The 16,113-nt window shown below is 26.0% G+C and overlaps 7 protein-coding genes across 7 annotated transcripts in view, besides 12 other annotated features; 5 read left to right on the top strand and 2 right to left on the bottom strand.

Annotated features, from left to right (window-relative positions):
• EDI_032760 (uncharacterized protein) overlaps positions 1-338 on the bottom strand; it is a gene marked incomplete at both ends in the record, with an annotated part of 2,305 nt that extends 1,967 nt beyond the window's left edge. Inside the window, one exon of the mRNA XM_001733207.1 lies at positions 51-338. Coding sequence (XP_001733259.1) covers positions 51-338 — 288 coding nt within the window. The remainder of the gene's footprint in view (positions 1-50) is intronic.
• Positions 339-368: 30 nt separating this feature from the next.
• Positions 369-482: a sequence feature (AT_rich).
• A 445-nt stretch (positions 483-927) lies between these two features.
• Positions 928-5,518: a repeat region.
• Positions 5,519-5,532: 14 nt separating this feature from the next.
• Positions 5,533-5,703: a microsatellite.
• Positions 5,704-5,713: 10 nt separating this feature from the next.
• Positions 5,714-8,881, top strand: EDI_032750 (importin beta-4, putative; the record flags this gene model as incomplete). The annotated part of the gene is made up of 1 exon (XM_001734584.1): positions 5,714-8,881. One exon carries the CDS (start codon positions 5,714-5,716, stop codon positions 8,879-8,881), a length of 3,168 nt encoding a protein of 1,055 aa, XP_001734636.1.
• Positions 7,612-7,639: a microsatellite.
• Positions 8,882-8,908: 27 nt separating the features above from the next.
• Positions 8,909-9,006: a sequence feature (AT_rich).
• Positions 9,007-9,019: 13 nt separating this feature from the next.
• Positions 9,020-9,068: a microsatellite.
• Positions 9,069-9,740: 672 nt separating this feature from the next.
• Positions 9,741-9,850: a microsatellite.
• A 33-nt stretch (positions 9,851-9,883) lies between these two features.
• EDI_032740 (uncharacterized protein) lies at positions 9,884-11,397 on the top strand (the record flags this gene model as incomplete). Its single annotated transcript, XM_001734583.1, has 2 exons — positions 9,884-11,115; positions 11,166-11,397. 2 exons carry the CDS (start codon positions 9,884-9,886, stop codon positions 11,395-11,397), a joined length of 1,464 nt encoding a protein of 487 aa, XP_001734635.1.
• Positions 11,121-11,164: a sequence feature (AT_rich).
• A 20-nt stretch (positions 11,398-11,417) lies between the features above and the next one.
• Positions 11,418-11,482: a sequence feature (AT_rich).
• A 13-nt stretch (positions 11,483-11,495) lies between these two features.
• EDI_032730 (uncharacterized protein) lies at positions 11,496-12,189 on the bottom strand (the record flags this gene model as incomplete). The annotated part of the gene is made up of 2 exons (XM_001734582.1): positions 11,496-11,750; positions 11,815-12,189. The coding sequence occupies 2 exons, from the start codon at positions 12,187-12,189 to the stop codon at positions 11,496-11,498; spliced, it is 630 nt and encodes a 209-aa protein (XP_001734634.1).
• Positions 12,131-12,158: a sequence feature (AT_rich).
• A 128-nt stretch (positions 12,190-12,317) lies between the features above and the next one.
• EDI_032720 (1-acylglycerol-3-phosphate acyltransferase, putative) lies at positions 12,318-13,286 on the top strand (the record flags this gene model as incomplete). The annotated part of the gene is made up of 1 exon (XM_001734581.1): positions 12,318-13,286. One exon carries the CDS (start codon positions 12,318-12,320, stop codon positions 13,284-13,286), a length of 969 nt encoding a protein of 322 aa, XP_001734633.1.
• Positions 12,410-12,458: a sequence feature (AT_rich).
• Positions 13,287-13,422: 136 nt separating the features above from the next.
• Positions 13,423-14,845, top strand: EDI_032710 (uncharacterized protein; the record flags this gene model as incomplete). The annotated part of the gene is made up of 3 exons (XM_001734580.1): positions 13,423-13,548; positions 13,613-13,813; positions 13,859-14,845. The coding sequence occupies 3 exons, from the start codon at positions 13,423-13,425 to the stop codon at positions 14,843-14,845; spliced, it is 1,314 nt and encodes a 437-aa protein (XP_001734632.1).
• Positions 14,843-14,898: a sequence feature (AT_rich).
• Positions 14,899-14,987: 89 nt separating this feature from the next.
• The window catches only part of EDI_032600 (uncharacterized protein), a gene marked incomplete at both ends in the record, with an annotated part of 1,603 nt that continues 477 nt past the window's right edge, over positions 14,988-16,113 (top strand). The window contains one exon of the mRNA XM_001734579.1: positions 14,988-16,102. Coding sequence (XP_001734631.1) covers positions 14,988-16,102 — 1,115 coding nt within the window. The remainder of the gene's footprint in view (positions 16,103-16,113) is intronic.

Here is a 16,113-nt window from a genome sequence, read left to right as displayed (position 1 = left end):
TCTATCTTTCATATATCACATATCATATATTTGTTTATTTAGTAACAAACATCACTTATCAATTCATCTTTAATAAATTGTTCTATCAATTCTAATACTAATAAATTTAGTTTTACATTATTTAATTCTATTATTTCAAATACTATCCCATAATATTCTTCTTCTTTTTTCTCTACATCTTCTTTAAATTCTTCATCATTATAATTCTTTATTTTCGTTGCTTCTTTAATTAATTTTAATGAGAGATCTTCTGTTTTTCTTTTCTCTTTAACTTCTTCATATAATGCTCTAAAAATCGCTACGTATGGAGCTACCATAAAATTCCCTTTTCTATCCATTCTTATTTAATGAATCTAATTTTATAGTTCTTTTTTTTATTTCATTTTCTTTAAATAACAAAAAAATATTTGTTATTTATTCATCTTTTTATTTTAAATTTTTATTAAATTATTATTTCATTCTTTTAATTTCAATAATATAAACTTTTCTTATTGAATCTATTCAATGAATATCCTCTGTTATTTCATCACACATTTTAATTTGCAAATATTAGAAACGAGTAAAGTACCTTTTATTTAATAATGTATGTATCTGAATAATTATGAAGGTTGCTTATCAGTAGAATTAAATATTTTATTCCTTTCCAAATTTTCTACATAAAAATTAATTTGAACAATGTCAATGAGTTATCACTAATTCCATTACTCATTTTGATAATGTTCTGACTCTAATTCGATAGTTAAAGAAAAGTTGTGCTCTTTCTAAATACAAAAACATTTCCAATGAGAAGACTAAAGGTAGAATTGAGTATAAATAAAAGAATATACTTTACAGGGAAAGTAAATTATTCTAAACACTAAAAACCTTTAATCAATAAATTCGATATAATTACAAAGAGAAAGGATTTAATACATCAAAAATTTCAGTTAATAGATATATCCACAATTTGATTTTATGATTATTGAGAAGTGATTATTTCAGTGATTTCAATATGGTCTATTTCTATAATAGAGCTCATTTCAGTCATGTGAGAGTTAAAATTTCTTCTTCTAATGTGTTGCCAGTGTTAAATATGTAGAACATTAAGTATTTCATGTTTTTAATAATGATTGTTCGTAGTATTTTGGGGAAGTCAATTTGTAATTTTAGTGTCTTTAATCTTATTACTGTTTCTTTATTATTTTATTGTTAATATTACAGGTACTATTTCTACATAAATTATTTCTCTATTTTGTATTAACTTCTCTTGTAATTCTTTGTATTTATTTATTTTGTAAATATAATTTAATTCATTATTTCTATCTTGACATATGGCGACATCATTAATATATCATTTTTTATCTTTGATGATTTGATAATATATATCTGGTATTCTAACATTAAAAGAATGGTCACTAACCAATAAATCATTAATGTAATTTATAACCATTTCATTATTATTAATACACTTAGGAGGTGTATCAAAATCTATTTCAACAAATTCATTAAAATGGGTAATTAATATATGTTTATATATTTGTTTACATACATAATCGTGTTTTAATATTTGATTCTTCTTCATTACATCCTAACAAAATATGGCTAATAGATGTAATTGTGATAGGACAATGTTTAAAATATTTTAAAACATCACAATGGAGTATTTTAGAATTAATAATTCCTGTCATAGTCACACCTTCTTGTATCTTTACTACTTGGAGGAATGCATTTCTTTTTATATTTAATGACATCCATGTGGCTACTGTTAATTTATTATTATTAAATATACAATTTACATTTCTTATATATTCACTACATTTCTTTCCATTCATTTAAATATCTTTCATTTATTTTATTTGTTACAAATTCAAATACTTTGCTTACATCATGTTTTCTTTCGTTTAATTATATTATATTCATTAATTCATTGAAATTAATATTCTTACCAAATACTCTCTTCATTCTTTTAATTATTCCATTTGGATTCTCTTTTACTGCCTCTATCATTTCTCCTATTTCTGTATTTGATATTATATTTTAAATATATTCTTATTATTTCATTACCACATTCATCTCGTGGTGACATTAATCACATTCCTAATTCATTTATTGTAACATATAATCTACTTTTATTGATGTTTCTACTGTATAGTTGGAGTTGTATCAATGATTTTCTTATTTATTTATCTATATTCTCCAACTCACCAAGTTTCCATTTGATAATACAGAATCAATATCTTAATTTTGAGATTATATCATTATTAATTTTTCTAATTGTATTGAGGCTGCTATATTTCATAATATTTAATGATGATAGAATAGAAGATACATCATTTAATAATCATGTATAATATTTATTAATATTTATTTTATCTCTTATTTCAATACCAAGATATTTATAATGATTATCATTAGTTACTCTTGGTAATTCAGCTATTTCTCCATTTATCTGACCATTGATATTAGTCATTATCCCACTCTTTTCTACATTTATTTTTAGTCCTATTGCATTAAATATTTCATTTATTAATTTGTGGGCTTTTTCCATTTCTTCGAGGCTGTTAGTTATTATCTTTAAATCGTCCATATATAATATGTGGTTTAACTGTACTTGTTTTTCTTCTCCATTCATTTTAATAGATAACTTATTAATTTGTTTATCTAATTGTTTAGATAATATATCAATAGATAATACAAATAATAATGGAGATAAACTATCATATTGTATTATTCCTCTTTCTACATTAATTATACCTACATTTTGTTGATTATAATATAATTATAGTTGTGTAATAATTAATATATATAATATACTTTTAATTACAACTAATGTGATATTAAAATAAACTAAACATTGTTTAACAAATTGATGATTAATACTATCATATGTTTTAGAGACATCATAATATGTTTCTACCCACTTCCATTTAGCCTTGATTAATAACTATTGGATTATAATATTGTATATTAATCATTCTTTTGATAATATGTATATTTTTTACATCAAATTTGATTTTGTGATAATTGTTTTTCAATTTGATTTAACATCAATTGGCTTTCTATCTTCATCTTTAATAAAGATGTATATACTTTTAACATACAATTTAAACAATTTATTTATCTGTAATTTTGTTTATATAATTTATTTCATTTCTTATATATTAATAATGTTCTTCCTTGGATAAATTGAAGAAGGATATCATTATGATTATACAACATTTTATTAAATAATTTTAATAAGAAATTGGTTGGTTATTCTAAATATTTAATCCAGAATCCTTGTATTTTATCAATTCCAGGTGCTTTCCAATTATCAATAAATTTTATTGCATGATTTAATTCATCTAGAGTGATTACACACTTCTATTATTAATTCTATTTTCAATTAATATTTCATATAAATTAATATTTAGGAAATCTATATTAGTGTTATTTTCATAGATTCATTTCCAGAAATTAATTGTAGTAATATTATCTGGATATTCATCTTCTTTAGGCTTATTTAGATGTTGTCTCTTTCAATATTTTATCATTTTATAATTCATTCTTATTCTTTTCAATTTATTCTTACTTTTATTTCTATTCTTTTCATTCTTTGGAGGTATTTGTAATAGTTTATTTGCTCATTTGTTTTTATTTTAATATGATATATATCATATTTTTAATATGTAATATTCTTTTTAATTTCATATATTGGTTATTATGGAGTAAATCTCTTAATCTACATATTTTTGATTGTAGTATTCTTTCTATATTTCTCATTCAATTTCTTTCTTGATTGTTATTAATAATGATGTTAATAGTTGATGTTATAATTTTAATATAATGGTAGTAATCATCTAATGTATTGATTAATATTTCATTTGTATTAATGATATTAATTATTTGATGTACTTTGTTTTTATTGTAATAATAATTAATAAATTGTACATCTTCTTGTTATTTCATATCTTCTTCTTTATTTATTCTTATTACTTCTTGTAATTCTTATTTCTTGTTTATTTTATTAATTCTTTCATTTCAATATCTTTCAATTTGTGTGTTATTATTTCTTCTTCATTTCTTCTATTGACTTCATTTTTAATTTCATTCTTTATTTTAAATGTTTTCTTTAATATTTTTTTATATTCATTAATATCTTCTATTTTAATATCAATTTCATGTATTAATCTTTTTATTTCTTCTTCTTTAAGTTGACCTCTTAATTTTATTTCTAATAATTTTAGTGCAAAACATTTATAAAGTGTTAGAATTTATTCTTCTCTTTCTCATTGCTTCAATTATTTTTTTGAATGTCATGATCAGATGTGATGATCTTCTTATGCTGATTTCACATCTCTTCGATTGAATTCTGTGTTAACTTTCTTTTTTTGAAGATCATCTTCGCTTGATGATATTTCATCAGTTACTACCACATTGGGTGAGGTTATTCATAATTTGTGTTTCAGATGAGTCAGATATAGTGTGATTTATCTCTTCTTTCTTCTTTTCTTCTTGTGTAATTTTATTTTGTAATTTAAATAATTTATCTTTCAAGAAGTATACTTGTTGTGATAAATTGCTTACCTCAGACCTTTTCCTTTCTGATTCAGCATTGAATTCGAATAATTTTCTATCAATTTCTTGTTTTTTAGTGTTTATCTCCTTCTCATGCTTCTTCTTTAATGATATAATGTCATTTGATAATTTATTAATGGTCTGGTCCTTCTTTTGTATTTCTTCATTTCTTCTTTCTCTTTAATAGCCTCCTCTATTCTTTTCTTTAATTCTTCTATTCTTTTATCTTTTTCATTGTTCTTTTCTTCTTCTTCTTTTAATTTCATCTTTTCTTTTTCATTAAACATCTTCTTCTCCTCAGCAAATTCATTTTTATCATCATTTTCTATTAGCTTCTTCTTCTCTTCAATATTTATCATTTATTTCATTTTGATTTATTTGTTTATCTTCTTCTTCAAGTGTCATGCTGATAATTTCTCCATTCTACTCATTTTTATTTTTTCTCTTACAAGTAAATACCATCTTCTCATTATTGTTGATGGTGTGTATTTTTTAATCTTAGTGTTCTTAATTTATTCTATTTCTTGTGGTGTAAGTATTTTAATTTCTTCTTCAATTAGTCTTTTCAAATATTCTTGTTTTGTATTTCTATCATTTCTTTTATTTCTTATTTGTTGTTGTTTTTTATTATGGTAATATTTATATCTATGATGTGTTTTATTATGTGATTTATTTGTATTATAATAATGATTGTTTCTATTTGAATTAATGATAAAATACTTATGATGATGAAAAAGAATGAAGTGATGAATGAAACGATTCTTACCATTATTATTATAATTATTATGATAATTGTTATGGTGATAGTTATTATTATGGTAATGATTAATGTGATGATTAATGTATTTCTGTCCATACAGATAATACCTGTTTTCACTCATTCTTCTATCATTTATATTTCTTGGTTGGTATGGATTTCTCCTTCTTTTGTTATTGATTATTTTATAATTTTTGTGGTGTGTCCTGTAATACTTCGGCAGCTTGAATTGTTTCTTGATAAGAAGTAAATTAATAATAAAAAAAAGATTATTATAAAAAGAAAAATAGTATGTAAAACGTCAAAGTAAAGAAATGATGAAAGGGTTATAACTAAAACAAATAGTAAAAAAACAATAAAAAATAAAAAGAATTAATTAAAGGGTTAAAAAGGAAAAGAATAAAAAAGATTGGTAAATTAATGAACATAACACCAGAACAACTTGAACAAATTATATCTAATTTATTGGTACCAAACACCGAAATTATTAGTCAAGCTACACAAACTATTGTACAATTATTAAAACATCCAGAAATTATTATGCCAATGATGAATATATTAGTAAATCATCCAAGACCAGAATTAAGACAAATCACAGGGGTTTTATTAAGAAAGAAAATATCAGTTGTATGGGCAAAACTAACACCAGAAATTCAAGAACAAATAGAAAATGCATTAATTCAAATCATAAATACAGACACTGTTAAAATTATTTCTATTACAGTAGCACAAATTATTATTGTTATTGGTAAATTAACAATTCCAATTGGAAAATGGCCAGCACTGTTGAACCAAGTATTACAATGGACACAAAGTCAAAACGAAATTCAAAAAGAAGTTGGCTTTGGATTAATTATTGAATTAGCACAATACTATTTAAGATTAGGAACACCACAATTAATGAATGGATTGTTCCAATTAGTTGGTAATACTCTTACAACATGTTCATCATTTAAAATTAGAGTTCTTGCAATAAGAATTTTAGGAAGTTTATATGATTTTGTAGATAATCCAAAAGACCTTGCACCATATGAACAAGTTATTCCATTAGTTGTAAATTTATTAAAAGAATGTCATCAAAAAGAATGTGATGAAGAGTTTTCAGAAATCATTGATGTTATGTCTGACATTGTTGAAGGTTTTTGTAATATTCCAGAATTTGATGTAATTACTCAAAGAATTACATCTCCAATTGCCGCTCTTTGTATTGAAGCAGCAAAATCAAAGGAAGTATCACCAATAATTAGACAAGCATCTTTATTATTTTTAAATACTTTTGTTTGTGATGAATTAGACTATTGTGTTAAAAATGGTATTATTCCACCTATGACAGAATTATTATTGTCTATTCTTTCTGAATATAATCCCTTAGACCCTACTGATGAAGAATCTCCACATAGAATTTATGCTGGACAAGTTCTTTCTAATATGGCTGAAATTATTCCTTCTTCTGATTTCTTCCCTTTGTTTTGGCAAATTGCTTCACAATTTATTAATAATCCACTTCCTGGTGTTAGTTGTGCATTATTAATGGCAATTAGTTCAATGACTTATACTTGTCCAATTTCTATTGATGAAGTTGGTGATGTTTTATCTCCATTTATTCTTCAAGCCCTTCAAAATCAAGACGTGACTGTAAGAGGTGCTGCATTAAAATGTATTGGTGATTTAGGAGAGTCAGGAGTAACTTTTGTTTTTATAAATTGTGTTCAATACCTTAAGGCATTGGTGTTTATGACTAAAGACCCTGTTTCTTCAATTCAATCTGCTGCATATTTTGATATTCATTTAATGATAGAAAAATTATCATTGAAAGAAATAGAACCAGTAGTTGGTGATATCTTATCTACATGCTTGAATTGCATTACAACAACATCTGATTTTGATACAAGAGATGCAGCCTTATCTGCATTGTCAGCAACAGTATTCATTGTTGGAAATAAAATATTACCATTTGCTCAAACACTTCTTCAAATATCTCATAAAATGATTACTGCAGAAGTACATGAAGACATTGATATTCTACAAAGAGGAAGAGGATTGGAGTTGCTTGCTTGTGTTGCTAAAGCTATTGGAAAAGAACAATTTAGACCATATTTAAATGATTGTATTGAAATTGTTAAAGCTCTTATAAGTATTCAACACTCGTTTGAATATGAGTTAAGACAATTTGCATATATGGCACTTGTTGACTTGTTTTCTGTTTATGGAAGCGAACTAGCACCATTAATTCCTGGTATTATAGAAAAAGTTGTTCATTCATTCCAATGTGAAGATGATTATGTAGATAAAAAAGATAATGAATTAGAAATTTCATCAGAAGAAGAAGACGATGAAGAAGAAGAACGTCTTTCATTTTATAGTGGACTCCTTCTTGAAAAATCATCAGCCGTTACGTTAATTTCAAAAATGTTTGAAACAGTTCCATTAGAAATGGAACAATACGTTCCATCTCTTTTAACATTTATTAATCAAATGTGTGTTGATGAAAGAACAGAAGTAGCTGAATCAGCGTGTGAGGCTTTATGGACAGTTTTATATGTTCCACTTGCAAAAGAAAAGTTATATATTCCATTTGGACAAAATCCATATGGAAGTAATTTTGTAAAGAATATTAATGAAGATAGTATTGCCAAAGTTCATTTAAATATTGGTAATATGTCAGAACCTCTTTCTAAAATATATAACGAAGTTATTAATACATACTTACTTGTATGTGATCAAGCAGTAGATAGAGATGTTGTTATTATGTGTTTAAATAAATTAATTGATATATTTACCTTATTAGGTAGAGTTGGAGCAGCAGCATGTTCTCAACAACTTTCACAATTACTTATTAAAATCTTAACACAACAAACTCAATCTCAAATCATCAACGCTGGTCAAGATGCTCAAGAAATTCATGAAGCTGAAAGTGATTTATTAGCTACTGCCAGTGATGTTATTATGATAATGTTTAAATTATTTGGTCAATCAATGAGTGATTACTTTGTTCAAATATTCCAAATCCTTAGTAGTATTGTTCAAAAAAGAAATAACTCTATTACTAAAGCAACTTCAGTTGGTATTATTGCTGAATTCTTTAATTTTACTCATACCTGTCCTGAATGTATTTCTGAACAAGCATTAACATTATTCTTGAATTGCATTTCAAACAAAAATGAAGACGTAAGTAGAAATGCTGTTTATGGATTAGGTATACTTGTTACTATCCTTGCTTCTACTCCAAAAAGACAAATAGCTATCAATGCTTCTCAACAGGCTCTTCAACTTATTGCTCAATTATTGCCAACAATTAAACGACGTGGATTAATTGATAATTTTATTTCATGCGTTTGCCGTATATTAATGATTGAAGGTATTCCATTCCAACCACAAGCTATCCTTCCTCAATTATTAAATTTCCTTCCAATCATCTCTGATCATGAAGAAGAACAAATAGTTTATTCTACTTTCGCTCATTTCTACTCTACTATTCCTGAACTTCAACAACAAAAACCTGCTTTGGTTGAAATGTTTAAGAAAGCTTTAAATGTTGAGGGAGTTTATGACACTACAAAACAACTTCTTCATCAATATCTTATGTAACTGTCAGTGCAGTATTTTAGCTATGACTTAATTAAAAAACAAAAAGAAAAAATTTATTTTGTTATTTTTTTCATTAAAAAGATAAAAATCTCATATAATTAGATTAAAAAAATCTTTTAAAAATAGATTCAATATCTTTAAAAATAGAAAAAGGAATAAAATAAAAATAGAAAAAATCTCAAAAATAGTTATTGTTTGCTGAAGGAAAAAAAAAGATAAGTGAATCTATAAGTATCATGATGCTTGAAGGTGGTACTATTAGCAATTCATCAGTCACCATACACTCATGCTATAAAAATTAAACAAACTTATGTTCCAACACTAGAATGTTCATATAAAGTACAGTAGTTATTGATAATAACTACAGGAAAAGAAGGGTCTAATAGTTAAGAGATACTTACGTACGAGAAGGTGATGAACTTGTTTTATTTCTTCCTATACTTGATATCGTCTCATGTAGTGATGCAATAGGTTTAAGGGAACAATTGTTTAGGAGACCAGACATTGATTTTGAAAAAAGTTTTATTTCTATGACTCTTGTTGGAAATAAATGTGGTTTAGAAAAAGAATGATTGTTTCAGCAACTACTGCACAAGGCATTTCAAATAAATGGGGAATCACAACTATGGAGGTTTCATCAAAATAAAACACTAACATAACCAATTATTTGATACTATTGTTCGTGAAATAAAAACGTACACCCGAATTAGAAAATTCAACACCCAACAAATGTGTCACAAACAAAAAATAAAAAAGAAAGGAAAATGTTTATTACAATAATTAGAACTACCATGAAAAACAAATACTTTTGATTAATTTCTATTTATTTTTAGTTTAACAAAAGAATAAATTTCGTTTTATATAACTAAAGCAAAAACTAATAAAAGAAATAACATGAAAAGAATAGTTTTCAAGGAATTAAGAATAAAAATACAAAAAAATTAAAAAAAAAATAACATTAATAAAAAATCATAACTTTTTAAGATCGTTAATAAATTGTAAATGTCAGAAGAATTGAAAATCAGTGTTGAATCATTAAGACCTGCACTGTTTGAAGGATGGGGAAAGAAGCAAGGAGGATCTGTAAAGACATGGAAAAAAAGATGGTTTGTATTAAAAGAAAATCGGTTATGGTATTTTGCTTCTAAAACAGCTGAAGAAGCAAAAGGATTTATTGAATTACCTCCAGGAACAGAAACAAGAGATGTATCACAAAATAAAAAGTTTATGTTTTCTATTAATTCAAGAAACACAAAAGGGTCTCGTGTATTTTATATTGTTACAGAAAATTCTGTTGATCATGCTACTTTCTTTGATGCTGTAAGAAAAGTATTAACTAAACCTTCTCCTTCTTCAAATACTTCTTCTATCCCTACTGCTCAATCAACAACTCCTATTAATGTCCCTAAAGTTGAAAATCAATTTACTTTACAAGGAAACAATTCTACAACTGGTCCTTCTACTTCAACTCAACCAGCCACTGCAACAATCCCACCAATGGCAGATACTGTAAAATATTCCAAAATTCACTTCAACCAAAAATGTGATGGAAGAAAGAATATTAACAAAATTAAAGCTAAAATATCTTGGCTACAAGTTGAAGGAGAAAACGTTGTTGAATTTTGGAAATATTGGATGGACTCTACTCCTCAATCAGATGCTCTTGAAGTTGGTCAATCAATTCAATTTATGCTTGTTGTATCAGGAAATACTGAAAAATTAAGTTGGAGAGTATTTGGACCTCAAGGTGCTTTAATTCAAAATATGGTAGATTTCTTTTGGAATGTTGGTGCACCTGATGAGGAAATTGATCATTTAAATAATTTAGGATGTCAAATTAATCCATCTGAAATTGGTTCTTGGATTGATATGAGTGTAATGAATGGTATGGATGGAGGATGGTTCTTTAAAGGTGATTTGGTTTGTGATGTTATTAGAGACACTGCTGATAAATGTGAATATGCTGAACGACTTATTACATGGGCTAAAGAACATGGATTAAATTATCTTTGTCAAATGGGAAGAGATATGGGAGCAACACCACCTAGACAATCAGAATTTAGATTTAAATTGGATGGTGTTATTTCATCAAGAATGGACAAAGTACATTCTGCATTTACTACATTTGGATTCCCACCAATACCTGTTAACGTTGTAGAAATATTAACCAATTTACCTCCAGTTTATACATATTTCTATTTATGTGTCATAGTTAGTTCAGAAGGATTTGTTAAGTTTGTTATTATTTATTTCTTATTTTATTAATTATATTAATTATTATTAGAATAAGTGTATTAGTTCCAGCACCTAAACAAGATGTTGTTGATGCATTCTTATTTGCAATGAGCGATGTCAAAGATACCCATATTGCACTTCACAAAGATATTACAAATACTTTAGGAAACACTCCATTATTCGTAGAATATTGTTATCTCAATCCTGGTTATGGGTATGAAGTATACAAAGAAGGGGCAGATGTACTCGTACATTATAATCTCGGTTCAGAATCACGATAATCATTATTTTTCTCATTTCCTTATTTTTTATTTTTAAATGATATAATTTATAGTAAATTAAACTATATAAAATAGTTAATAAAATGCAAATTTAAATACTATTCATTATCTGGATCAATAAAAGGTTCTGCATACATATCATCTTCTTTCTGTTTGTTTCTTAACTGATTTAATTCATCAATTACCTCAATGAGATAGAAGACAAAAAATAATAATTGAAAAAGAAGATTAGAGAAGGTAGATTTTAATAATTTTTCATAACCAACACCCGTTAAACTATAACAAGTTTCTTGAGAATCTATTGGTGAACCACATCCATATAGTTTTAAAGTTTTCCATCCACAACAATTATTCTAATTTTAATGAATATTTAATAGAATAGTTAAAACATAAAAAAGAAAAAGCTATATAACAAACTTCATATTCAATAGTTATCATATTATCACTTCCCATTGTATCTAAATAATCAAATCTGATTGAAGTTATTCCGTAGAAACTTGTTATAATGAATAATAAGAAAGTTGATATTATAACTCCAACTAACAATAATATAAGAAAATATTTACCTCTAACACTAAATGCAATAATACCAAATAGTCCAATGAGAATTTCACAAATTCCAACAATAATATTGGTTAATAAAAACATATATTTTGATGGTAATTTTTTTGAAGGTTGTTGTGTTGTTCCATTTGAATAAATTGTTGTTCCTATATAAATAGAATATAGTGCCATAAAAATTATTAATAAAGAAAAATAAACACGAGGAGTAATTCGTTGTTGTTCTCCCATTATATTATAATAAACTAAAAATTAAGAATCTTAAAAACTCTTTTAACAAAAAACTATTGATAACAAAATTTATGTTATTAAAAGTGTTATTAAAACTAAAAAAGAAAACAGAAGAAGTAAAATACTAAATGAAGTGTAATGAATTAATAAATAAAATATGTTGGGGATTAAAAATATATTTTGCATATGGATTTTTAATGTCAATTTTCATACAAATTACAATATTATTAATTATTAACGTTATTATTTTACCAATATATATTTTATATCGTCCATTATATCAATGGATATTTCAAAGAGTAACAGAAGTATATATGATGTATTTTCCATTAGTATTTTATTATATTAATGGTAATAGAATTTATGTCTCTGGAGATAAAATGATTGAAAACGCTAATGCCATTTGGATTAGTAATCACAGTCATTGGGTTGATTTTGTTCCAGTTTGTTTAGTTGCTCCAAAATGTGGGAGAATTGGTTCAATGAGATATTTTATGAAAGATGATATAAAAAAGATTCCTTTCATTGGATTTGGTTTTTATATGATGGATAGTATTTATCTTAAAAGAAACTTTCAACTAGATCAACATCATATCAATGAAACGTTTAAACGGTTTAGAAATAAATATTATCCTTTCTGGCTTATTATCTTCCCAGAGGGTACTCGTGCAAAACCTGAAAAAATTGTTGAAGCACAAAAATATTGTTTAGAACATAAATTACCTATTTATAAGAACTTGTTAAACCCAAGACACACAGGACTTTTTGTTTCATTAAAACAATTAAGAAATGTTGTTCCTTATGTTTATGATATTACTTTAGGTTATCCAAACACTGTTAGTTTAGCTTCTTGTTTCTGTCCTGGTGAAGGTGTTAATATTCATATGAATGTAAATCGTATTGACGTTAAAGACATTCCTGAAGATGAAAATGAGTTTAAACAATGGCTAAGTAATATTTGGAAACACAAAGATGAACTAGTAGATTATTATAAGGAAAATGGTCATTTTCCTGGACATGAAGAGTTGTACCCATTAAAATTTACATGGGCAGATTTTACTAGTTATATGAGTCAAGAATGTTTTTCATTACCTTAGTGCAAATGAAGATTTAATTTATCTTAAGATTCAGATTGTAATCATTTTTTTTGTAATTACTGAAAATCTCATTTTATTTATATCCAAAGAAGACAAAAAAAGAAAAAATCTTAAAAAAAAGAAGAATTTCAGAGAAATGTCAACTGATCATGTTGTCAAAAAAACTGGTTGGCTTGTTAAAGAAGGGGGAAAATGGAAGAGTTGGAAAAGAAGATTTTTTGTGTTTGACCAAACAACATTATCTTATTATAAAGATCAATTGGTTTGTTTTTTTATTTTTCTATGGTATATTCATATAAAAAAATCGAAAAAGTATTTAGAAATAGTTATTTTCTAAAATGGGTGAAATTCCTCTTGAATTAGCAACATGTATTGAACCAGTGAGAAGATATAAAAAACATAATTATGTATTTAAAATTGTTACTCCGTCTAGAACATATTATATTAATTGTGCTGATGAAAAAGATATGAATGATTGGATTAGTTGTTTAAAAGAGATATCGGATAGGGTTAATGTATCATTGGATGTTTGTTATTTAATAATAATAAGAAATTTATGATTTATGAAATAGAAATCTGAAGATAAGTATGTCAGTTCAGATGATTTTGATATCATCTCACTTATTGGAAAAGGAGCGTTTGGTAAAGTTTATTTAGTCAAAAACAAAGAAACACAAACACTATTTGCGATGAAAGTTATTCCAAAGAAACAAGTAATAGAACGTGATGAAGTAGAACATTCCTTAGAAGAAAAAAATATTCTAGCAAAAGTAAGACACCCATTTTTAGTAAATTTGTATTGTTCATTTCAAACACCTGCCAACCTTCATTATGTAATCGATTATTGCCCTGGTGGTGAGTTGTATTCTCTTATGAAAAAAGAACAAACCATTAATGAAAAAAGAACAAAGTTTTATGCCACTCAAATAATACTTGCTTTAGAACATTTACATAATCAAGGTATTATCTATAGAGATGTTAAGCCTGAGAATATTTTGATTTGTGCTGATGGGTATATTCGTTTAACAGATTTTGGATTGAGTAAAATGGGTATTTCTGATAACTCAACAACAGCAACATTTTGTGGTACTCCAGAATATCTTGCTCCTGAAGTTATACAAAACGTTGCATACACAAATGCAGTTGACTGGTGGGGATTAGGTATTTTAATTTATGAAATGTTATATGGAACAGTACCATTTTATGATGAAAACATTCAAAGACTATATCATAACATCTTGTACAACCAACTTACATTCTCAGAACAGACAGAAATTTCTTTGGAATGTCACGACATAATTTCTCAATTATTAAAGAAAAATCCTATTGAACGTCTTCATGATGCAGAGGCAATTAAAGCCCATCCCTGGCTTCACGACATTCATTGGGATAATTTATTTGCTAAAAAAATACTTCCAGATTATATTCCACAACTATCTTCATCTACAGACTTACGTTATTTCTATAAAGAGATTACTGAAGAGTCACTTTCATTAGGAGGTGAAGATGTACCAAATGAGTTATTTACAAATTTTACTTACTCCACAACACAAAACTAATTTTAATTTATTTCATTCATAAAAACGTTATATATTACATTTAAAAAAAAAAAGAAATCAAAGAAAATTCTATATTGAAAGAAGATTTTATTAGAAGGGAAAAGAAAATGTAAAAGAACTTATAAAATAAGTATAAACAAGGATGCTTGTATTAGCATTAATTAGTTTAGTTAGTGCAAGTACTTATTACTCTGTGCTTCACAAATCTGAAGGGACATACAAAGTAGTTCCTGGTAGATTTGGAGATGCTTGTGCTGTTGGATATTATGATGACACTATTCAGACAACAGGATGGGGACAATTATATATTAGAAGTAACTTCAAATTAGAAGAGACTGAACAGTCATATTGTTTAGGATATTTAGAAGCATATTTAACACATCACTATATGTATTTGTATTGGACTAACTACAAAGCAAATGAATATGAAAATGGTCAACCATCTGATACATTAATTAATAAAATGCAAGAACAACTTGATTTCTTTAAGACAGAATCATCAACAAATACTAGTGAATATTGGAGAAGACAAAAAGTTATTAAATATCAATTTAATGGATTAGTAGATGGATACATGGCAGCATCTCCTGCAGAAGAAGAACTTCCAGAAATTGAACTTTATATGTTAATTTCAGTTGGAGATTTAGAAAATTTAAATGAGCTTTATAAAACAGGAAAAGAACCAGAAACGTCAATTGTCTATATGAGAAAAGCATTTCCTGATAGAATTTATCATGAATGTAGTGCATTAGTTCGTGCAGTAGGAGATGAAGTTTATTTTGCACATGGAACATGGAGAGGATATTATGCAATGTTGAGAATTTATAAAGTTTATGATTTGTTTTATGGAGGAAGAAGACTTAAAATGAGTTTCTCATCATCACCAGGACTTATTCATTCAAAAGATGATTACTATACTGTTAATGCTGAAGACACACAATTATTTGTAGCAGAAACAACAAATTCGGTTCATGATTCAAGTATTTATGAAGATATTAATGATAAATTACTCTCATGGCAACGTATTTTATCTGGTCTTTATTATGAAAGAACAGCAAAAGAATTTGTTGAATTAATTAAGGGTTATAATTCAGGTACTTACGATAATCAATGGATTGTTTTTGATGTAAATGCATGGAAAAAAAATAAATTAGAGTCATTATTTATTTGTGAACAAATGCCTGGATTAATGAAATCACATGATGTTACTGAATATTTAATTTCAGAAGAAAAACAAATATGTGGCCTTCATATAATGTTTCATTTGA

This window comes from Entamoeba dispar, genomic scaffold (assembly GCF_000209125.1).
Source record: "Entamoeba dispar SAW760 scf_1105229458401 genomic scaffold, whole genome shotgun sequence".
Lineage (NCBI taxonomy): Eukaryota > Evosea > Mastigamoebida > Endamoebidae > Entamoeba > Entamoeba dispar.
This window is presented reverse-complemented; position numbering and strand designations above follow the sequence as displayed.